At 43.7% G+C, this 24,194-nt stretch overlaps 1 protein-coding gene across 1 annotated transcript; it reads right to left on the reverse strand.

The window, feature by feature from the left end:
* Positions 1-5,141: 5,141 nt before the first annotated feature.
* Positions 5,142-9,791, reverse strand: LBX1 (ladybird homeobox 1). The gene is made up of 2 exons (XM_060768274.2): positions 8,784-9,791; positions 5,142-5,883 (listed from the first exon to the last, which is right to left on the reverse strand). The coding sequence occupies exons 1-2, from the start codon at positions 9,145-9,147 to the stop codon at positions 5,378-5,380; spliced, it is 870 nt and encodes a 289-aa protein (XP_060624257.2). The 5' UTR covers positions 9,148-9,791; the 3' UTR covers positions 5,142-5,377.
* Between the last annotated feature and the right edge of the window lie 14,403 nt (positions 9,792-24,194).

The following is a 24,194-nucleotide window of genomic DNA, read 5'->3' on the forward strand; positions in this document are numbered from 1 at the left end:
GATTTGTGCTTCTCACATAAATTTCCCCCAAGAATAGGGAAACACACGCTGGTGAGTCCAAAAGGCAGGCGCGTTGTGATTGGGAAGGGAGGTCTCTGTGTATGGGTGACTTAAAAGGCCAGGAAGAGAAAGGTGCCCATTATGCAGGTAGATAGATCCGTGGGAATGAACGAGGTCATCCTTACCTGAAGATATATATGGTCTTTGACTTGGAGTCCCCTTTGGAGAGATGGTGGCGGGGTATAAATAATAATAATAATAATAACAACAACAATAATAATAATAATTTGGAGCACCCCCACCCCCACCCGTGACACAGTGGGTTAAACCCCTGTGCTGGTAGGACTGAAGACCGACAGGTCACAGGTTCGAATTCGGGGAGAGCGTGGATGAGCTCCCTCTGTCAGATCCAGCTCCCATTAGGGGGACATGCGAGAAGCCTCTCACAAGGATGGTAAAACATCAAAACATCTGGGCGTCCCCAATCCGGAGAGAGCGTGGATGAGCTCCCTCTGTCAGCTCCAGCTCCCCAAAAGAGGACATGAGAAAAACCTCCCACAAGGATGGGGACACGAGAGAAGCCTCCCAAAAGGATGGTAAAATATCAAAACATCCGGGCGTCCCCAATCCGGGAAGAGCGTGGATGAGCTCCCTCTGTCAGCTCCAGCTCCCCATACGAGGACATGAGAGAAATCTCCCACAAGGATGGTAAAACATCAAAACATCCGGGCGTCCCCAATCCGGGAAGAGCGTGGATGAGCTCTCTCTGTCAGCTCCAGCTCCCCATATTTGGACATGAGAGAAGCCTCCCACAAGGATGGTAAAACATCAAAACATCCCGGCGTCCCCTGGGCAACTTAAAACATCAAAACATCCTGGCGTCCCCTGGGCAACGTCCTTGCAGACGGCCAATTCTCTCACACCAGAAGCGACTTGCAGTTTCTAAAGTCACTCCTGACACGACAAAATAATTATCATTATTATGGAAGAATAATAAAGAAAATGACACATTTAGAAAATTCCCTGCGTGTCCAGAAACCACTACCCAAAACCAAGGCTAGGTTTAATGGCATGGGACTGGGTTATAGGCGTCTACACTGCCATTGAATGCAATTCAATTTAGTTAAACTTCAATCCGAAGCTGCATTATATGGCAGTGTAGATGGGATTTGGATCTAATGCAGTTTGAACTGCATTATATGGTCAGTGTAGGTTGGGAGACAAGGTGAGCTCCCATCTGTCAGCTCCAGCTTCTCATGCGGGGACGTGAGAGAAGCCTCCCACATCAGCTGGGCAACGTCCCTACAGACGGCCAATTCTGTCACACCAGAAGCGACTGGCAGTTTCTCAAGTCGCTTTTGACACACAAAAAAGTGTAGACCAGGCATGGACAAACTTGGGTCCTCTTGGTGTTTTGGACTTCAACTCCCACAATTCCTAACAGCCTCGGACTTAAGCGGCTGAGGAGGAAAACCAAGGGGTTTGAGGCCTGATGCCTGATGTACACCCATATCATGCAATTCAGTGCAGTTCAAAGTGCACAATATGGACCTACACATAACGCAGTTCAAACTACATTATTTGGCAGTGTAGATCCAGCCGAAGTGGATTTAACTTTTTCGTGGAACTTTTTCGTCCCTTTCATACTATTTAAGAAAGATATGCAGTTCACATTCGGGGAGAGGGGTGAGCTCCCATCTGTCAGCTCCAGCTTCGAATGTGGGGACATGAGAGAAGCCTCCCACAGGATGGTAAAACATCCCAGAGTCCCTGGGCAACGTCTTTGTAGACGGCCAATTATCTCACGCTAGAAGCCACTTGCAGTTTTTAAAGTCGCTCCTGACACAGGAAAAAAAAACCCCATGAACAATTACACCACGATTTGGAGGAAACAAGTCTCTCGTTTGAAATAATAGCATTAGATACCACTGAAGGTCAGATACTTGGGCTAAAATGCCCTTAAACATGGCATTGGCGTTTCACAAAACAAAGCTGGACTGCTCCAGAACCGTGTTCTTACAGGCTATACTTTTGACAAGAAAAATAGATGTCATCCTGTACCGATTTCTGTTTAATAAGGTGAGTTTTTTGCCTTCACAGATGCTTGAGCATTTGGTGATAGACATACAAACAGACAGACGCGCGCACAAGCCTACCACCCTTAAGGCAATATCACTCGAGGAGGGCAACCCACGCAAAAGAGAGTTGGCTTTGAGTGGGTTTCTGCGTCCTGTTTGAAATCCAAGCTCCTTGCTGACAATTCAGTCACTTCCCTTTACAATTAAGGCCGCTTCCATACAGCTGAATAAAATCCCACATTATCTGCTTTGAACTGGAGTATATAGCAGTGTAGACTCAGATAACAGTTCAAAGCATATCTAGTGGGATTTTCTGCCTTGATATTCTGGGTTATATGGCTGTGTGGAAGGGCCATGAGTCCACACTGCCATATATCCCAGTTCAAAGCAGATAATGTGGGATTTTCTGCCTTGATATTCTGGGTGATAAGGATGTGTGGAAGGACCATGAGTCCATACTGCCATATATCCCAATTAAAAGTAGATAATGTGGGATTTTCTGCATTTATATTCTGGGATATATGGCTGTGTGGAAGGGCCACGACGCCATACTGCCATATATTCCAGTTCAAAGCAGATAGTGGGATTTTCTGCAATTGGTATTCTGGGTTATATGGCTGTGTGTAAGGGCCATGAGTTAACACTGCCATATATCCCAATTCAAAACAGATATTGTGGAATTTTCTGCTGTGTGGAAAGGCCCTAAGTCTCTGCATCTACCTCTCGGTAGATACAAAAGAGATCTTGGTCTGTACAATGAGAAAAACCTCCCTAAGGATTTTAATTCCCAAAAGAAAACCTTTAAAGGACCGTCTTAAAACTGGAAAAGTTTTATTATGTTTGGGGGGGAAAGGTATTGCTGTACAACTCTAAGATTAGACAGATATAAAGCAGCATCGTCCCTATAGTATTAGTAACTTAAATGAACAGGCCTTTCAATTCAATTATTATTATTATTATTGTTGTTGTTGTTGTTATTATTTACAGCTCAAAGAGAAGCATGTTTAAATCTGTACAGAATCAATATCCCCATCTGCTCATGGCTTGATCTGTTCTGAATTTTTGTAATGATTGTTATTTTTTATTAGCAGTCGTATTAGTCATTTCCTTAGCATGCAAAACAATTATTTTAAAAAGAGTAAAAAATAAGCCTAGGCTTTTTTTTTCTTCGAACCACCTTCATATTAAAATATATAAAAGGTAGCTTCCACCCCCCTAATAAAAGCACAACAGTAGCAGGAAATGGTAAAAATAGATTTTAATTGGTAAAACGAGGCAGAAATCTCATTGGAGTCAAAGTCCTAGGTGCTGAAAGGGTCGAAGAGGGGAAAGAAAAGAGAGATCTAAACTTGCAGAAGAACCCCCGCCCTCACAGTAGCCCAGAACAATACAAAGAAAGAAGTAAACAACCAAATCCATGAAGTGGAATTTAAAAAAATAATATTAAAGAACGTGCATATAGGAAACATGCAAGGAGAGGCAAAGGAAACCCATGGTAGTAGCCACAGCCTAACTGAAATCTCACATGAGATGGATTAAAAAAAAAAAAACCTTTCAAAAGTATTCTCTAACAAAGAATCAAAAAGGCTATGGATTCTTGTATAAACAAAAAAGTATATCGTTATATATAGATATATATAGATATATATATATTAAAAATCAAACCCTCAAAAAATGGAAATACCGAGTCGATATGCTTAAATATTTATACAGAAGCTATCCATAATTGCACCGTTCCGAAAAGGGGGGAAAAAAAAGAAATGAAAGAGAAGCTACCTGGTTTGGCAGCCCTTGGGATATTCCTACCTTAACAATAATAACAGTAATTAGAATCATCATCATCATCGTAACTGTGATTATTTCATATTCCTTATTGCTTTTGTATTTTCTGTGGTTTTTAAATTAAAAAACGGCTCTGCTTTTGAGCTGCCAGAGAAGCGGAGTTGCAGTTCTCCTTCAAGTCCGGCCGTCTTTGTGGGTGCCGCTACGGGGGCCCAGGAGGGACAGTTCGCTCTCCTCGCGAAGGAAGGTGGGGAAAGGAGGAGGGAAAACCCAAGCAGGAGGCTGTTGTTTTCTTGGTTGGTTTTTGTTCGAGGAGCAAAAAGAAGGACGAGGAGGAGGAAGAGGAGAAAGGGAAAGGAAGAGAAAAGGAAAAGAAGGAAGAAGAAGAAAAGAGGACGAGGAGGAGGAAGAGAAAGGAGGAGAAAGTAGAAAAAAGAGGAAGAAGACGAGGAAAAGAGGACGAGAAGGAGGAAGAGGAGAAAAAGAAAGGAGAAAGAAGAAAAAGAGGAAGAGGAGGAGGAGGAAGAGAAAGAGAAAGGAGGGAGAAAAAGAAGAGGAAGAATAAGAGGGGAAGTAGGGAGACAAGGAGGAGGAGGAGGAATAGGAGGAAGGAGACTATGAGGGACAGTTTGCTCTCCTCGCGAATACATGGGAAGGAGTCGGGAACAGACTCCTGGGAGGAGGTTGTCTTTTCCTTGGTTTGTTTTTGTTCCCGGAGCAAAAAGAAGGGTGAGGGAGGAGAAAGAGGAAGAGAAGAATAAGAGGAGCCCAAGAGCACAGTTCTCTCTCTTGGGCAATGTGTGGGAGAAACTGAAGAAAGAATTTGTCAATGTCTTGGTTTGTTTATGTTCGTGGAGCAAAAGAAATGTGGAAGAAGAGGGAAAAGGTGAATGAAAAAGAAGAAGAGAAATGGAAGAGAACCTAGAGGAAAAGGGAGAGGAGAAAGAAGAGGAGACAGAGGAGGGGAAAGAAAAAGAGGAGAAAGTAGAGTACGAAGAGGAAGAGAAAGGAGAAGGAGGCGAGGGAAGAGGAGGAAGAAGAGGAGGAGACAGTAGACCAGGAAGAGAAAAGGAAGAGACAGAAGAGAATGAGGAGAGGGAATAGGAAGAAGAAGAAGAGGAGAAAGTGGAGCAGGAAGAGAAGATGAAGACAGGGAGGAGAAAGAGGGAAGGAGGAGAGGGAAGAGGAGGACGAAGAAGAGGAGAAAGTGGAGTAGGAAAAGAAGCGGAAGAAACAGAGAAGGAGAGGGAAGAAGAGGAAAAGGTGGAGTGGGAAAAGAAGAAGACATAGAGGAGGAGGAGAAGGAATAGGAAGAATAGGAGAAAGTGGAGTAGGAAGAGAAGAGGAAGAGGAGGGAAGAAGTGGGGGGGGGAGGAAGAGATAGAAGAGGAAGGGGAAGAGGAGTGACAGTTCTTGCGACTGTGTGGAAACGGGTAGGAGAAATTGTCGGGGAGTTGTGGGTTTCTTGGTTTGTTATTGTTCGTGGGGAGGAGGGAGGGGGAAGCCAGCGCGGCGGCTCAGTCGTCCACGTCGATCTCGACGTCCTCGTCCTCGGAGCAGTCCTGGCTGCTCCCGTGGGGGTCCGTGAGGGTGGGCGAGGGCGGCGAGGGGCGCCGGAGGGTCCCGTTGCCCTCCCGGAGGCCTTGCGCGGGGAGGGCGTTGGCGCTGGGCGAGAGCGAGGGCGACCTGGCGTCGGGGCCCTCGGGGCTGTGCTCCAGCTCGACCAGGGCCACCAGGTCCGCCTGGCTGCTGGGCCCCAGTTTCTTGGCCGACTCCACGTCCGCCTTCATCTCCTCCAGGTCCCGCTTGAGCTTGGCGCGGCGGTTCTGGAACCAGGTGATGACCTGGGCGTTGGTCAGGCCCAGCTGCTGGGCGATCTGGTCCCGGTCGGCGGGGGACAAGTACTTCTGGTACAAAAAACGCTTCTCCAGTTCGTAGATCTGGTGGTTGGTAAAGGCCGTCCGGGACTTCCGCCTCTTCTTGGGGGTTTGCCTCTGGCCAAATATTGTCATCCCATCCCTTCCTGCAAATGGGCAGAAGAAGGTCGATTTCAGTCCCTCGCTCTCTCTCACACACTCACACAGACACAGCACAAGGCAACAGTCACGCAAAAAGGGGGCCAAAGGAATCACACATCTCATGGAAAGGCACCCCTACATTCCGGTACTTCCTCCAGGAAAAAAAAAGAAAGGAAAAGAAAAGGACCAGACTCCTAAACACATCCTTGTAATACTCCTCAATCTCTTCCTTTAAGGGCATTTGAGCACTTCCCAAAAATAAACACTTATCCTTGAAGTGTATTTGGAGGAGGGTTTCTTAAAAAAATAAGCAAGTATAAATAATAATAATAATAATAATAATAATAATAATAATAATAGCATATAGATCTCGTTTGCTGTGACATACTGTGGTTTTGTGTCAGAATAAATAATAATAATAATAATAATAATAATAATAATAATAATAAGGTGCAGGCAGGCCCTTCCTCTTCTCACGCGTAATGTTAGATTCAGGAAACAGGCTTCGGTTTGATGGATCTCTTGGTGTGAAGACAGAGGCATCTTTTGGGGGAGCGGGGGGGGGGGGTCCGATTTATTATATTCTATTTGCTTTTCTTTTTACTCCGCCTTTCTCCCGACGTAGGGACTAAAGGCGAGTAACAATCAACATGACACAAAAATGAGAGTTTATGGGAGGTGTTGCGCCAGGAAGGGATGAAGGGGAAAGACTAGCAGAGATTCCACGCGTGGGGTGTTTAGCCTAGAAATAGAAGCTATTCGGAAGGGAGGGAAGAGAAGTGTTGGAATCGGATTAGAAAGGCCTTGGGGGCGTCTTCCAAAAGGTTTGTGAAACTACTGACCCAGGGATAAGGTCTCGGCCAAGTTGGGACACGCGCGTTCACCCAAACTATAAATTCCTTTTCCCCACAGCTGAACAGATGCGGGTGTTTCTTGGGCCCCGTCTATACTGGGTATTTAATGCAATTAGATGCCAGCTTCCAACTGTGGCAGGTAGACAACAAACTTGCACAAAAGCGACTGAAAGAAAGCCCTTCTGTGGTTCGTGTCATCACCATCCGGGCCTTTCCAGAATTTCCTCTGGAACCACCTGCTCAGGGAAAGCTCTCCCTTCGATAGTGGCTCGAAACGGCACGAAATGGTCAGTGCAGAGAGCTTTGAGGTAGGACTGTGTTGGGTTTATGTGGGAGAGGAAACAGACGGTGTTGCACCAGGAAGACTAAAAAAAGACTGGCAGAGGTTTCACGCGTGGGTTGCTGAACCTAGAATTAGACGCGGCCTGAGAGGGAGGGGGAAAAGAGAGGGGCTTGGGGGCTCCTTCCAAAAAACGCCTCTGAGTTTGAATTGCATTTTAGGTTGTGTCCCCCAGTTAGAAACAAAATGGCTCGTTCTTAAGTTGAATTTGTTTGTGAGTCGGAACAGGAACATTTTTAAATGTAATCCCAGCCATAGATAGATAGAGAAAGAGAGAGAGAGAGAGATAAATAGCTTTGGATAGCATAGGGAAGAGTTAACACCCCTGTGGCATTTGTTTGTAAGTCGGAATAGGTACATTTTTAAGTGTAACCCCAGCCATAGAGAGATAGATAGATAGATAGATAGGCAGACAAAAAGACAGAGAGCTTTGGATAGCCGAAGGAAGTGTTAACACCCCTGTGGTGCTTGCTTTGCTGCCTGTGCCCCTGTTCAGAATATTTCGCTGCACTTTCTCTCCCTGTGATAATAGGATGTTGACAAATTGTGGATCAGTGGAGACACCTTTTTCCTCAGGAGAACTCGTTCAGCAGTGGATTCCCGGTTCTTAACTATGGGTCGTTTGTAAGTCGGGACTGTCTGTATATAGTCAGGGTGAGACCCAGGGCCACACAGCCATATAACCCAGAGCATCAAGGCAGAAAATCCCACAATATCTGCTTTGAACTGGGTTATCTGAGGCCCCTTTCAGGGTCCTTTCACACAACCCTGCATCCCAGAATATCAAGGCAGAAAATCCCACATTATCTGCTTTGAACTGGGATATATGGCAGTGTGGACTCAGATAACTCATTTCAAAGCAGATCTTGCGGGATTTTCTGAAAATATATATGGGGGGGGGGATGTCCTTCCACACAGATATATAGCTGTGTGGAAGGACCCTGATTTCAAAGCAGATAATGTGGGATTTTATTCGGGTGTGTGAAAGGGGCCCCAGAAGCCACACAAAGTACACAGTTCATACTCCGTGGTTGGGAAGTGTAGATCCAGCCTGAAAGGACTGAAAGTCTCAGCCAAGTTGGGTATTTCTTGGGACCCTTCCACACAGCCCTATATCCCAGAATATCAAGGCAGAAAACCCCACATTATCTGAGTGTGGACTCAGATAACCCAGTTCGATGCAGAAATTGTGGGAATTTCTGCCTTGATATTCTGAGATATAGGGCTGTGTGGAAGGGCCCTTGGTCCCCTCCAGGTCTGGCGAAATCCCTTTCCCCAAAGACCCCCCACTCTGGGTGACTGCACTAATGCATAGTGTCAAGAGAGCCTTAGGGCCCTTCCACACAGCCCTATATCCCAGAATATCAAGGCAGAAAATCCCACAATATCAACTTTGAACTCAGATAATGTGGGATTTCCTGCCTTGATATTCTGAGATATAGGGCTGTGTGGAATGGCTCTTGGTCTCTTCCAGGTTTGGCGAAACCCCTTTCCCCAAAGACCCCCCCCACTCTGGATGTCTGCATTAATGCATAGTATCAAGAGAGCCTTCCACACAGCCCTTTGAACTGGATTATCTGAGTCCACACTTAGGTAATGTGGGATTTCCTGCCTTGATATTCTGGGATATCGGGCTGTGTGGAAGGGCCCCCAGCCTCTTGTCCAAGGGTCCCCCTGTGCGTCCCTCCTCCCCAAGGGCCCGCGGCCTTACCTTCTGCGGCTTGGAGGACGCTGACCTCGAGGCCCTTGAAGGTCTTGCTGGCGAGCTCCTCGAGGGCGCAGAGGGGCGAGGTCTGGGCGAGGAGGGCCCGGCTGGCGAGGGGCAGGGCGGCCGGAGGGTGCTTGTCCGGCCCGGAGGCGGCGGCGGCGGCGGCGGAGGCGGCGAGGAGGTGGGCCGTGGTCCCGCAGATGGCGGAGTAGCTGCGCCGCACCGAGGGCTTGTTGAGGATGTCCTCGATGCTGAAGGGCGTGAGGGGCTTGTTGGAGTTGGCCGGCGGCGGGAGGAGGTCCAGCGGGCTGCGGCGCCGCTCCTCTACAGCCACCGAGGCGGGCTTGCCTTCCTCTTTGGAAGTCATCCTTTGCGGGAGGCGGAGGAGGAGGTAGAAGAAGAAGAAGTCGGGGGGGCTCCTTCGCCTTCCCCACCAGCCCCCCGACCCCCTGCCTCCTCTTCCTCTCTTCCTTGTGGGCGTCCAAAGGAGCCTTGAAGCCCCCTTTCGCTTCGAGAGACCCTTTTTTTGGAGGGAGGAAAGACACCCCTCTCAACAACAACTTGGCGCCGGTCCACGCTCTCCAAAGTCTTGCTTTAAGCCTTCCAAAGAGCTTTCACTCTGTTCCTTTTTTCTCTCTGCTATTTGGCGACACCCCCCCTTCCTCTCAAAAAGAAAGAAAGAAAGGGGTTTCCTTCTCAGCGATGGATAGATAGAGAGAAAGAGAGAGAGAGAGATCACCCCCTCCCCAAATCCTTTCCGGAGAGACTGGGGCGATAGGGCTTCTTTGGCGCCCAAGTTGCTCTTGTTGGGGAGGCGAGGCGAGACTTTTGGGGCCCCTCGCCCCCTCCGCTGGCCCCGCTTCCCCTTTCTCTCTCTCTTTCTCCCTCTCTCTCTCGCTCTCTTTCTCGCTCCCTCGCTCGCCCGTCTGGCCAATGCAGGCGCTGGCAAGGTGCTTAGGCCATTAATTGGAGGCGGAGGGGAGGTGGAGCCCACTTGAATTATCATGTCGAAACACACTTGTCATCTCCCCGTCCCCCCCACCCTTTGCTGGGACGGATATATTTTAAAATTACATTACCGCCCGGCTTTATTGCATCAGGATAATACAGTGTGGTTGGAGGGGGGGGGGGGGGGTGAGAAGAAAGAGAGAGAGAAATTAAATAACCCTCCAAAAGCCCATCAATATTTCCTTTTTTTCCTAGCCTCTCCTCTCTCTTCCCCCTCCCCCACCGTCTTTGATTATGATGATTATTAGTCATTTAATTTTTTTATGATTATTATGATTTTCAAACAGAGGCAGAAGGAACGAACGGATCACCAGGTAAGGGAATTGTTGTTGTTTTTTTTTTTTCAAATCCTCGAAAGGGGACTTTTCGTCTTGTGTTTTCTTTCTCCCATTGAGATGCTTAATATTTTTTCCAAGTTATGATACCGGCTCTTTTATTATGTAGATATAGGTAGGCAAGCAATACATCGGTGGATTTAAAGGCTAGGAAAGCACCAACAACAAGGAGCCGGGAAATAAACTTTCGGGAGTGCGTTGTATATTCCGAAAGGACGTTTTTGCATGGTTGTGTCTATTTATCCACACGGAGAGAGGAGGTCTGTGCCTTGGTTTGGGTTAGTTATTAAACTCATTCTTGAACAATTTATATCTGGGATGTGTTTATGTTTAAATATATACAAACGCAGGCTCTGCTTTTAAAATACTGACATATTATTTGATGTATTGGTGTAAGTAACATGGAGATCTCCTGCTCCCCCTCCCCACCCCGACTGGAATGAAATAGGCACTGGCAGCAGTTGTTTGAGGTTCCTACTATTTCTTTCCAGTTCTTTGTGTGAAACCACTAAAATCAAGCAGGGTAGCAGTAAGAGAAATAGAAATAATACATTATTATTATTATTATTATTATTATTATTATTATTATTATCATTATCATTATCATTGTCGTTATTATTGTTATTATTATTATTATTATTATTATTATTGGGTTGCTGTGAGTTTTCCGGGCTGTATGGCCACATTCCAGAAGCATTCTCTCCTGAGGTTTTTCCCACATCTATTGCACGCATCCCCAGAGGTTGTGAGGTCTGTTAGAAACTAGGCAAGTGGGGTTTATGTATCTGTGAAGAGTCCAGGGTGAGAGAAAGAACTCTTGTCTCTTTGAGGCAAGTGTGAATGTTTACATTGGCCATCTAGATCAGCATTGAATAGCCTTGCAGCTTTAAAACCTGGGTGCTTCCTACCTAGGGGATTCTTTGTTGAGAGGTGTTAGCTGGCCTTGGTTGTTTTCTGTCTGGAATCCCCCTGGGTTTTGTTTTTTTAGTGTTGTTCTTTATTCACTGTCTTGATTTTAGAGTTTTTAAATACTGTTCGTCAGATTTTGTTCATTTTCATGGTATCCTCCTTTCTGTTCAAATTCTCCAACAAAGGATCACTTCAGGCAGCAATCAGCCAGGCTTTGAAGCTGTAAAGGCTAATCACGGTGGCCAATGGCAACATTTCACACTTGCCTCAAACAGACAAGAGTTCTTTCTCCCACCCTGGACATTCCACAAATATATAAACCTCATTTGCCTAGTTTCCAATAGACTTCACAACCTCTGATGATGCCTGCCATAGATGTGGGCGAAACGTTAGGAGAGAATGCTTCTGGAATATGGCCATACAGCCCGGAAAACTCAAAGCAACCTAGTGATTCCGGCCATGAAAGCCTTCGACAGCACATTATTATTATTATTATTATTATTATTATTATTATTCCTCCTCCTCCCCTTCTCCTTCTCCTTCTCATTATTATTATTATTATTATTATTATTATTATTATTATTATTATTATTATTATTATGGTGTCCGAACCTCAGCTAAGGTGGTGCCTTCACAGAGATGGGCACCATCCTTAGGAAAATATATCACCGCAGGATATAATACCTGGTGAAGAGGTTCCCCCTCCAGCCCCAGCTCAATCCTTGTGTGCCATAATTCAAGAGCAAAGGGCCACCGAAGAACGGAAGGGACATATTTCATTGCCTTTCAAACCTCCCAATGATCCTGTCAAGGGAAGCCCCCCCCCCTTCTCTCCTCCCCACTTCCCCTTTTTCGTTGGAAGCTTAACCAGAAATAGTGCTTTTTGGAGGGTGGGGGGGGGGGCATAGACAGGCTGAGGCTATCTCCAGTTTTCCTCCCAATGACTAGGAATGAGAGGGAGACAAAGAAGAATTAATTGCAGCCCTTGATCCTTGCTTTGGAAAGGGAAGGATATTGTCCTTTGGGGCGGGGGGGCGGGGCGCGGTTACAATCGAATGAAATTTATAAGGGGAAACAAGCGGAGGAGAAGAACCCGAGGCCCTTTGTTTATAAACAGAGGAGACTTCCGTAGAAACCCGTTTACCTGGAATACTCCCCTCCCAATTCAGAATAATCCGGAGTCCGATGTGGTTGGGATGCTGGAGAGGCGAGGGCGAGAAGGGGTGGGATCCAGTCCTCTCCACCCCATTGGAAAGGAAACTCTCCCACTTTTGTGACCCAGTGTTTGTGGGTCCACGAATGATTCCCTGGGACCCCCCCCCCCCCCCGCCTCTTCTCCTTCCCTTCTCCTCCTCCTTCGCCCCTCGCATTTCACTCCTAGGTTGGAGGGAGAGGAAATATACGACCCCCCAATCCCCCCATCGCTTCTTATTTATTATCTGTCCCTGAAACTTCATGTCTGTAAAGGTAAAATTCAATCAATCTCTCCAAGTCCTCCTCTCGCCAACAGGAGCAAAAGGAGAAGTACTCTCTCTCTCTCTCTTTCTTTCTACACACACATATATACACACATTACATACATGCATGCATACATATTTGTAAAGTCTTGTAAAGCTCAGGCTTCTTTATTCCCCAGCTCCTTTGTTTTGGGAATGGAGAGGTAATATTTAAGGATGCCTGTAATAAACCCTGACTTGGTTCCAGGGGGAAAAAAGAAACGAATTCGAGAAATGTGTTGTCAAAGGCTTTCATGGCCGGAATCACTGGGTTGCTGTGAGTTTTCCGGGCTGTATGGCTATGTTCCAGAAGCATTCTCTCCTGACGTTTCGCCCACATCTATGGCAGGCATCCACAGAGGTTGTGACTCTGATTCTGGAACGCTTCTGGAACATACAGCCCGAAAAACTTACAGCAACCATGTTTTCCAAGGCTTTCATGATTGACCGCAATCACTGGGTTGCTGTGAGTTTTCTGGGCTGTATGGCCATGCTTCAAGATCATTCTCTCCTGACGTTTTCCCCACATCTATGGCAGGGGTTTTGAAGTGAGGATGCCTGCCATAGATATGGGCGAAACGTCAGGAGAGAATGCTTTTGGAGCATGGACATACAGCCCGGAAAACTCACAGCAACCCACAATTCGGGAAAGGTACCGTGGTGGGGGATTGGAGAGGGAATCCCAAGGGGGCAAATGAAGGCAGAGATATTCTGGGTTATATGGCTGTGTGGAGGGGCCCTCTGTGTTGTCGAAGGCTTTCATAGCCGGAATCACTGTGAGTTTTCCGGGCTGTATGGCCATGTTCAGGGAAGCATTCTTTCCTGACACTTCAGTCACATCTAGAGCAGGCAGCATCAGAGGTTGAGAGGTCTGTTGGAAACTAGGCAAGTGGGGTTTATATAGCCTTGAAAAGTCTAGAATGAGAGAAAGAACTCTTATCTGTTTGAGTCAGGTGTGAATGTTGCAATTAGTTACCTTTTAATTGGCATTGAATAACCTTTCAGCTTCAAGGTCTGGCTGCTTCCTGCCTGGGGGAATCCTTTGTTGGGAGGTGTTAGCTGGCCGTGATTGACTCATGTCTGGAATGCCTCTGTTTTCTGAGTGGTGTTCTTTATTTACTGTCCTGATTTTAGAATTTTTAAAAATAATGGCAGCCAGATTTTGTTCTTTCTCCCACCCTGTTATACAAACCCTAATTGCCTAGTATCCAACACATCTCTCAACCTCTGAGGATGCCTGCTATAGATGCAGGCGAAACGTCAGGAGAGAATGCTTCTGGAACACGGCCATACAGCCAGGAAAACTGACAACAACCCGGAGCATTCTACAGTTTGTATTATGAAGGCAGTTTGTTTGAAACCACACTGAATGCTATGGCTTTATGGGAGTTGTAGTTTGGTGTGACATCGGCAGCACTTTTGGAAAGAGGAGTCCTTGTTAAACTACAACTCCCAGGATTCTATAGCAGTTAAAAAAAAAAGGGGGGGGGGTCAAAGTGCACGTAGATGCGTTATAGCTCGGTTTGAATGCCCAGCTCGGATGCAAGATCTCTCATTGTGTGGGTGAGTGGGTGAAAAGGAGAGTGGGATATCTTGGTGTATGTGGATACAACCCCGGGGTGTCAGTTTTTTTTCGGATTAAAGTAAAGCAGATTTAAGGACCTCGTCACACTACAGAATGGATCCACTTTAAATCCGGTTTCTGCCTCCTGCAGAATTCTGGGGCTTGTAGTTTAGGGAGGGCAGGTCTTGGGCATCAGTAAACTACAAACCCCAGAATTCTACAGGAGGCAGAAACCGGATTTAAAGTGGATCCATGCTTTAGTGTGATGGGGCATTTAATTAGACGCCATTGGGGTGCTGGGGCCTAAAGACCGAAACCCTATTCTTTTTCCCACCCGGGTCCCCTAACCTGGGCCTTCAGTGCCATAGGGCTAAACTAGGGGACACATCGACCCCTCCTCTTCCTTAGCCCAATGCCCCCCCCCCAAAAAACCCCTCCCTCCCCCACAAGCCCTAAGAAAGGCGACGGGTTTCTCTCCTTAAAGCGCCCTCGCACACCTTTTTTATGGCTCTCTGGGAGTCTCTTTATGCAGTGACCTATTTTTAAAGGCCTATATTGGGTTATTCATCATATCAAATACTGCGAGGAGATTAAAGGGGAGAGGAAGAGGGGTTGGGAGGAGAAATCCCCCCCCCCCGCATCTCCATCGTGAGGCTTCGCCGAGAGGGGCTTGTTTCCCTTTTCCTTCACCTTCCTCTGCTTTGACAAATGGTTGCGCTCTTGATCCGCTCTCGCTCGCTATCTTTTACACACATCAAGGGGTGGATTCCTCTGGATTTCAAAAGCCCCGAAGGCCTTGGCTTGGTTCTGGAGGCAGAGAGGAGGATGGGTTGGTTTGTTTGCCCCCCTCCCCTCCCCAAATAGAATATCCTTGTTGGCCTCTCGAGCTTTGAAAGGGCGAATCCTTGCTCCTCTTTCAATTGAGACCACGGTGGGTTGGATTTACACTGCCAGTTCATGCAGTTTGGACTACATTCTGTGGTCTGCATTGAACTGCATTACTGACCATATAAAGTAATTCAAACTGTATTTGTAGACAAATTATGAACGAGTTCCACTAGAGCAGTGTTACTCAACCTGGGGGTCGGGACCCCTGGGGGGGGGGGGGGTCGCGAGGAGGTGTCAGAGGGGTCATCGCGAGGAGGTGTCAGAGGGGTATTTTATGTTGGTCATGGGGATTCTGTGTGGGAACTTTGGCCCAATTCTATCATTGGTGGGGTTCAGAATGCTCTTTGATTGTAGGTGAACTATAAATCCCAGCAACTACAACTCTTGATTGGCAAGGTCTGTTTCCCCCAAGTTCTACCAGTGTTCAGATTTGGGCATATTGAGTATTCGTGCCAAGTTTGGTCCAGATCCATCATTGCTTGAGTTCACAGTGGTCTCTGGATTTGGGTGAACGACAACTCCAAAACTCAAGGTCAATGACCACCAAACCCTTCCAATATTTTCTGTTTGTCATAGTTCTGTGTGCCACATTTGGTTCGGTTCCATCGTTCGTGGTGTTCAGAATGCTCTTTGATTGTAGGTGAACTATAAATCCCAGCAACTACAACTCCCAAATGACAAAATCAATCCCTTCCAATCCTACCAGTATTCAAATGTGGGCATATCAGGTATTTATGCCAAATTTGGTCCAGTGAATGACAATACATCCTGCAAATCAGATATTTTCATTACAGTTCATAACAGTAGCAAAATTATAGTGATGAAGTAGCAACAAAAATAATGTTATGGTTGGGGGTCACCACAACATGAGGAACTGTATTAAGGGGTCACGCATTCAGAAGGTTGAGAAACACTGTTTTTCAGTTGTTAGACTGATATGCCTGGTTATCTCTTTGAACTGTTAGGAACAAAGCTGTTAGGAATTGTGGGAATTGAAGACCAAAACACTTGGAGGACCAAAGCTTGCCCATGCCTGCTCTAAAGTTTCCCAGAGCAATGGAATAAGCCAAGAGAAAGGGGGAATGTCTATACACCTGATCGTCATTACACCTGATTTGAAGTAATGGTTTAGGAACTCAGATATATATACTACAAGGCTCCTGATTGTAAACTGATGTCACTAAAAACTTTGAAATCAAAAGGCTACAAGGCTACATCTTCTTGAAGTGAATGGTGAAATGTTTATTGATCCGTAGTGGCTTGGCTTTCTAGGAAGAAGCTTGTGGGCATGATCTGAGCATGGCATCTTATGCACATTTGCTTGGGAATCAGCCCTGGAAGAGTGAGTGTATGTACAGATTATGATAAATGTCCCTGGAACCAATAGGGCTTCAGACTGAATGTACAATCCAGGCCTTCTCCTGTTGAAGCCAATAGTGAATCTTCAATTGATACTGTTTCAGAATTGAAAGTCTGAGACACTTGGAGTTTTGTTTTTGTTTTTTTCAGAAGAAAGGAAATTATGTGGGACAAGTTGACTAGAATGTCAGTAGGTTCAATTTTTTTTTGTAAAAGGCATAACCATTTGGAAAAGGCATTCATAACCTTTTGGGGAAAAAACAGAATCTTCGTGGCCTTTTAGAAAGGATGACATCAAGAGATTAATTGACATTCACACTATTTGGAATGATCATAACTTTTTTATATAAAGTATGATCTTCCCAAGAAGAGTTAAAAACTTGTCTGAGTGAATCTCTTCTTTAGTGGTAAATATCCACTAGCATTCATGCAAGCCAATTTAAGTTTCTCAGTTGTTAGACTGATATACCTAATTAACTCTTTGGACTGTTAGGAACAAAGATTATGCCAATGCACAAAATAAACAGAGACCTTTAGAATTGTTATTTTACTTATTTAAAAAATCCACTCTCCCATAAAATATATTGGTTTTAAATCATACTCTCAAAGATAAAAATAAATAGTCTTTGTTAAAAGTAACATAGTTGACTTACTTACAGACTTCATGTATTCAACATACTGGTATATTGCTTATCAGTTTAAAGTTTAAATAGTCTATTCTCTAAGGCATTCTGTTGCTGTTTTTTTTCTTTCCCGTATGTCTATTGCATAATGAACACTGACTATACAATACACTACAACACAATACACTGACCGAACAATGACACTGACTTCTAAAATGGAGTCTCAGTCTGAATAGTCCCAGATCTGATCACATGGTCTGCAGTCCCTCCCACAACCTCAAACAACATAGTTTTAAGAGAAAAACTGCATACCAATAGACACATACAATAAAGTAAACAATCTGAATTATATATAACCAATAACTAGTATAGGAGGCTTGTAGAAGGTTGTTACTTCCAACAAAAATAGGCCAGTTATCCTAGTAGCCATCTCTATTCATTCCAGGAAGATTGTTATTTTATTGTGGTTTTAACATTGGGTCAGACCTCACAACTTCTGAGGATGACTGCCATAGGTGTGGGCTAAACGGTAGGAGAGAATGCTTCTGGAATATGGCCATATAGCCCGGAAAATTCAGAGCAACCCATCTTCACAATTAATTTGACCATTGGATGGTAATTCTGGTGATCAGAGTGCAAATCCCCACTGGGCCATGAAAATCCATTGGATGACCTTGGGCAAATCACACTCAGCCTTAGAGCAAGACAATGACAAAGCTCCTTTGAAGAAGTCTTGGCAAGAAACCTCCAGAACAGAGTTGCCCTAACTGGAAGTTGACTCGAAGGCAGAACAACCTCAATCATTTGAGCATAACTGGATTCTGAGAAACTTGAGAAACCTGAGTGCATATGTTCTAGTGCTACTTTTTTTGTTGTTCTGTGCCTTCAAGTCATTTCTGACTTTTGATGACCCTAAGGTGAAAATATCATGGGTTTTCTTTCTTAAATTTGTTCAAAAGGTGTTTGCCTTTGAGGCTGAGAGCATGTGATTACCACGGTCATCCAATGGGCTTCATGGCCAAGTGGGGAATTCACACTCTCATCTCCAGAATCATGATCCAGTGCTCAAACCACAGTACACCACTAGCTGTAAAATAAAATTACTGTAAATAGTACACCTAGCGTCTTTATACTATCTCAGTTTTGTCTTTGAGGCTGAGAACATGTGACTCCCCATGGTTATCCAATGGGCTTCATGGCCAAGTGGGGAATTCACATTCTCATCTCCAGAATCATGATCCAGTGTTCAAACCACAATACACCACTAACTGTAAAATAAAATTACTGTAAATAGCATGCTTAGCGTCTTTACACTACCTTGGTTTTGGACTCTGGAAATAATAAAATATTTGACTTTAGTTATTTTGGGAAATGGAAATCTCCATAACCTTTTGGAAAATGGCATTCATAACTTTTTGGAAAAACCAGGAATTTTTTGGAAAAGCATGACTTTGTTAGAAATCATAACCTTTTGTAAAATATAATCTTCCTGAGAAGAGTTAAAAACTCGCTTGAGTCAGCCTCCTCCTTAGTGGTAAATATCCACTAGTATTCATGCAGGGCAATTAGATTTCTCAGCTGTTAGACTGAAATCCCTGGATATCTCTTTGAACTGTTAGGGACAAAAATATGCCAATGCACAAAAACATAACAGAGTTTCAGAAGTGTTATTTTCGGTTGCCCAAAAATATCTACTCTTGGTTTAAATTATGCTCTCAAGAGACCAAAAAAATAAAGTAGTCTTCGTTAAAATAAAATAATTGGTTTACTCACAAACTTCATGTACTCAGTATACAGGTGCATTGCTTATCATTTCAGTTACAGACAGGATTCGAAGTAGTTTCTCTGTGCAGATAACACAGGGCATCTTCCTTAGAATCAACAGACCAAAGTCTAAAGCATCTCTCTCTTCTTTTTTAAATTATATTTTTTAGATGTTGAACATTTTAAATACATTTAAATACTCAAAATCTCAACTTTTCAACACAAGAGTACTCATAGTATGTTAACTATCTCTATTACAATGAAATAACCTTTACACATTTTCTGTCTTGAGCATAGATAGATGATAGATCTCTGTACTGAGAGTCCAACAGATTCTCTAAAGCATTCTGTTTCTACTGACTTCTAAAAGCATATTGTTTCTAAAATGGAATCTGAGTCCTGAATAGTCTCAGATCTGGTCACATGGTCTGCAGCCCCTCCCACAATATAGAGTTAAGGAAAACTGCATAACAATACACATATATACAATGCAGCGGGTAATCTGAATGATATACATAACAAATCCCTAGTATCGGAGGCTTGTAGTAGGTTGCTATTTCCAACAAGTTACACTGATTGCAGAATTGCACTTCTGTGCTCTGACCGGAGAGGGAGACATCTCAAATATATCAGGTCAGTCTGTATGTCTGTGGAACAAGAGAGGTTAAGTAACCAGTCCTCTTTCCGCCTAAGAATGACCCCTAGTTGGGACATTGATCCCAACCTGGAGCCTTCAGATTTGCTGGACCACAGCTCCCATCATCCCAGGCTTCCAGGTAGGGGAATAATGGGAGCTGTGTCCAAAACAAATGCAAGGCACCAGCTTGGAGGAGGCAGATGTGGCAAAGGCTGGCGTGACTGCAAGCTAACCTAGACATAAATCACAATAATTGGGAAAGAAGAGACAAAATCTTGAGTTGAAAAAAAATGTATTCCCCCAATAATAACATTAGACTTGGGCTAACTGGGGGAATAAAATCATATTTTTCAATATCTTGACACTCCATATCCCTTTTCTTGGGTGTCATCAGTCCTGGTTGCTTTTTGCTTTGCTCCACAATCCTTCAGGAGTCAAAAGATGTTGGAAATAGCAACCTTCCAAGCCTTCACTAACTGGTTGTAAATGTATATAAATTGTTAACCTATATTATATGTACATTTTGGTTTGCTAGTTTGACTGTACTTCTTTGGTGTGAGAGGGGCTTCAGACACAGGACTCCATTTTTATTATATAGTATGCTTTTAGACCTCAATGGAGGTGGATGCAGTTTGTCTCCTTTCAGACTTCAATGAGTACAGTTATACAGTTTGGACTCAAAGACATTGGACTATGGACTAGTATGCAGAATATATACAAGAAGTTTGTTGGTAAAACTGAGATGCTATTTTTAAAGAAGACTTCTTTATGCATGTTTTAAACAAGAGGTTTTGAAAGAGAGAGTAGATGGGCAACTTCAACTTCAAAGAAACAACCATCCTCTGCCAACCTAATATATTTCTGTAGTGGCATGTCTTTATCCTTGGCTGTTAAACTGAAGACATGGTTCTTCAGTTTAATAGCAGAGTTACCTGTGTGCCATTACATTAATGCTTCTGAATATCACTTGTTCAAAAGGGTTGACTTTTAAGGAGGTCATGCTTTTCTTGACTAGTGGTTTTTACAAGGTGGTCTCCTCCACATAGTCATGGATGGATGTGACATCATTTTTACCTTTTCAATAAGATTATAGTTCAGTTATTTCCAATAGATTATGGAATCTTCTATATAAATAAAAATGTAATGTTCGTTTGTGGGATTAACATAACTCAGAAACCACTGGGTGAATTGACACCAAATTTGGGCACAATACACCTGTCAAGGAGTGACCATCACACCGAAAACACACCAAAAAAACAGCAGAATGCACTTTTAACCCCCCCCCCCAATAAACCATATATACATGTACAAATACGTTCATATACATATACACAAGCACTCATACATACAGACACACACATATATGCAAGCTCACACAAATATACACATATACAAGCCTACATATACGCCTACACGATATGCATATACACACATATAAACACACATATAAACACACATATATGCATATATACATGCACACACATATACACAATATACATATACATATATAAACAGAAATATGCATATACACATGCACACATACATACAGACACACATATATATACACGCAAGCACACACATATACACACATACATATACACCTACACACATATACACATACACATACATACACATACATATATACAATATACATATACACATATAAACACAGAAATACACAAATATATACACATGTATACACACATATATATACACAAACACACATATATACACATATACACACTACATTACAACGCATGTGCAAAACACACACACACACATATGCAAGCACACATATATACACATATACACAAATATATATACACACACAAAACATGTATACACAGACTGGGCCACAGCAACACGTGGCAGGGGATGGTTAGTTTCCAATAAAACAGCAGAGCATTCAAGTTCTCTGTTGACATCTTGGAACTGGAGGCATTTGTGGGCTTGGCTGAATTTTTCAGGATTCTCGGGGCTCTTATAGTAGAACAATTCTTTACTAAACTGAATTTTTATTTTTTTCAAATAGTGATCAAATACACCAGAATAATAGCAGAGCGAACCAGATCTTGTCCTACAATCTGTAGGGAAGAGGGATAAACAAAGCCCATTGCCCTGGCACAGAGCAGCAAGGTTAAAGAGGAAGATAATCCGGAGTCACAAGTTTGGGAGTCTAGACAGGGGCCAGGAAGTCTGTGTTATTCTATTCCCATGGAGGTCGGGAGGCGTCCCTTCCCCCTCCAAAAGGCCAAGTCTTCAGGAGCAATGGCCTTAATTGCCAAGGCATTGCCTCTGAAATGATCCCACTGCCTTCAGCCCCGTCTCGGTGGAAGCCCACTTCAGTTGAAGGATCGCCAGGAAATCTAATCTCTCAGCCCTAGAAGAAGCATGAAAGGCAAATATCTTAAGGCTACAAGCGTTAAGCACTCCTCTACTGTAGTATAACCCCAACCCTTGTGGCTTGTCAGCTGCCTCCAACTAACCGCTTTTATCTCGTTAGATTCGCTTTTTAAAAAATGCCTGCACAAACTCTGAGCCAAGTTCCTTTTGAGCGGATTTTCCAAAGCCTCCTTTGGCGTCCACTATAAGCCAGTAAGGCCAGTAAGATGTCATGAGATTTTGGGGGTGGAATAGGAGACTCCTTGGTCTGAGGCTCTGGGGAATGACCAGTAAGACCTACTAATAACACGCTACGAGACTGAGAGAAAGAAGTTGGTAGTATAAGCTTTAATAAACTAAGTCTATATTTCATCAGATGCATGAAGCTAGTCTCAAGTGCGTATTGATCCAGGCTAGCAGGACTATATTTGAACTAGTTTAAATGCATCTGAAACCCATGGACTTCTATGTGCCATACTTTCAACAACAAGGCAATCCTAAGCATACCTACCAAAAATCTAAGGTATTCGATAGATGAGGTTATTCTTAAAGGACTATACTTAGAGACCTGGGCTGGAGAATAATAATAATAATAATAATAATAATAATAATAATAATAATAATAAATCACATAGTCCTAGACACTTGGGAAGTGTCCGACATGTGATGCAATACAACAGCCAGCAGAGTGATCTTGACTGCTGTGGACTCATCTTGTTGTGTTTCATATAATAATAATAATAATAATAATAATAATAATAATAATAATAATACATCACATAGTCCTAGACACTTGGGAAGTGCCCCGCGTGTGATCCAATACAACAGCCAGCAGAGTGTCTGCTGTGGATTCACCTTGTGGTGTTTCAAATAATAATAATAATAATAATAATAATAATAATAATTTTTTATTTATTACCCACCTCGAGATACTGATTTCTCGAGGTGTTAGCTGTGAGAGCTCATCATGACTCTGAGGCTGCCATTTAATCCAGTATCTGATCCCAGATTATCTGCTTTGAACTGGATTATATGAGTCCACACTGCTTTATAATCCAGTTCAAAGCAGATAATCTGGGATCAGAAACCGGATGAAACTGGGTTGGAAACAGCAACCTTCTTCAAGCCTCCACTAATAATTTGTTTGTATATCATTCTGATTGCTTACTGCATTGTATATGTGTGTGATAAAATGCAGTTTTTTCCTTAACTCTATGTTGTGAGTGGGGCTGTAGACCATGTGATCAGATCTGGGGCTATTCAGGACTCAGACTCCATTTTAGAAACAGTATGCTTTTAGAAGTCAGTAGAAACAGAATGCTTTAGTAAGATAGAGACTCTGTTAGACCATGGACTGTTAAGACAGAGACACTAGACTCTCAGAACTGCTAGTCCAACTCGACTAGCAGTTCTCAACCTGTGGGTTCCCAGATGTTTTGGCCTTCAACTCCTAGAAATCCTAACAGCTGGTAAACTGGCTGGGATTTTTTTGAGTTGTAGGTCAAAACACCTGAGTATCTGCAGGTTGAGAACCACTGTTTTAGACTATGGACTGTTGATTATAAGATTATACTATATTGTGTTATCTGCACAGTACTTCAAATCCTATCTGTAACTGGATCGATAAGCAATATACCTGTATGCTGAATACTGAAGTTTGTGAGTAAACCAACTATGTTACTTTTAAAGAAGGCTACTTATTTTTGGTCTCTTGAGAGCATGATTTAAACCATGATGTTTTAAGGGAGAGATGTGTTTGGGTAACTGAAGAGAACACTTCTGAAACTGTTGTATGTTTTTTGTGCATTGGCTTATCTTTGTTCCTAACAATTCAAAGAAATATCTAGGTATATCAGTCTAACAGCTGAGAACCCTAACTGCCTGTTATGAATACTTGTGGATTTTTGGAGAAGGTTGACTCAAGCGAGTTTTTAACCAAAAACGTTATGAATACAATTTTCCAAAAAGTCTAGTATCTGATCCCAGATTATCTGCTTTGAACAGGATTTTATGAGTGCACACTGCTCCATAATCCAGTTCAAAGCAGATAATCTGATATCAGAAACTGGATGGCGGTGCTGAAGGGCCTGTGGGTTCTTCCACACAGCCTTATCTCATAGAATATCAAGACCAAAAATCCAACAAGGGGCCCTTCCACACAGCCATATAACCCAGAATATCAAGGCAGAAAATTCCACAATATCTGCTTGGACCTGGATTATCTGAGTCCACACTGCCATATATTTCAATTCAAAGCAGCTAAAGTGGGTTTTTCTGCCTTGATGTTTTGGGATATAAGGCTGTGTGGATGGGCCCTTAGAGACCATGGTTCAACCAAGCAAACCTACTGGAAATATCACATTCCTCAGCCTTAGAAGAAGGCAAAGGCACCTTACCTCTGAAAAACCCTTGCCAAGAACCCCCCCCCCCCCACAGAATCGCCTTAGGA

Source organism: Anolis sagrei, chromosome 3, assembly GCF_037176765.1.
Source record: "Anolis sagrei isolate rAnoSag1 chromosome 3, rAnoSag1.mat, whole genome shotgun sequence".
Taxonomy (NCBI): Eukaryota; Metazoa; Chordata; class Lepidosauria; order Squamata; family Dactyloidae; genus Anolis; species Anolis sagrei.

Coding starts and splice junctions, on each gene's coding strand:
- LBX1 (XM_060768274.2), bottom strand. CDS start 9,147: ATGACTTCCAAAGAGGAAGGCAAGCCCGCCTCGGTGGCTGTAGAGGAG. Junction 5,884..8,783: donor CGTCCTCCAAGCCGCAGAAG/GTAAGGCCGCGG, acceptor GCCCATTTGCAG/GAAGGGATGGGATGACAATA.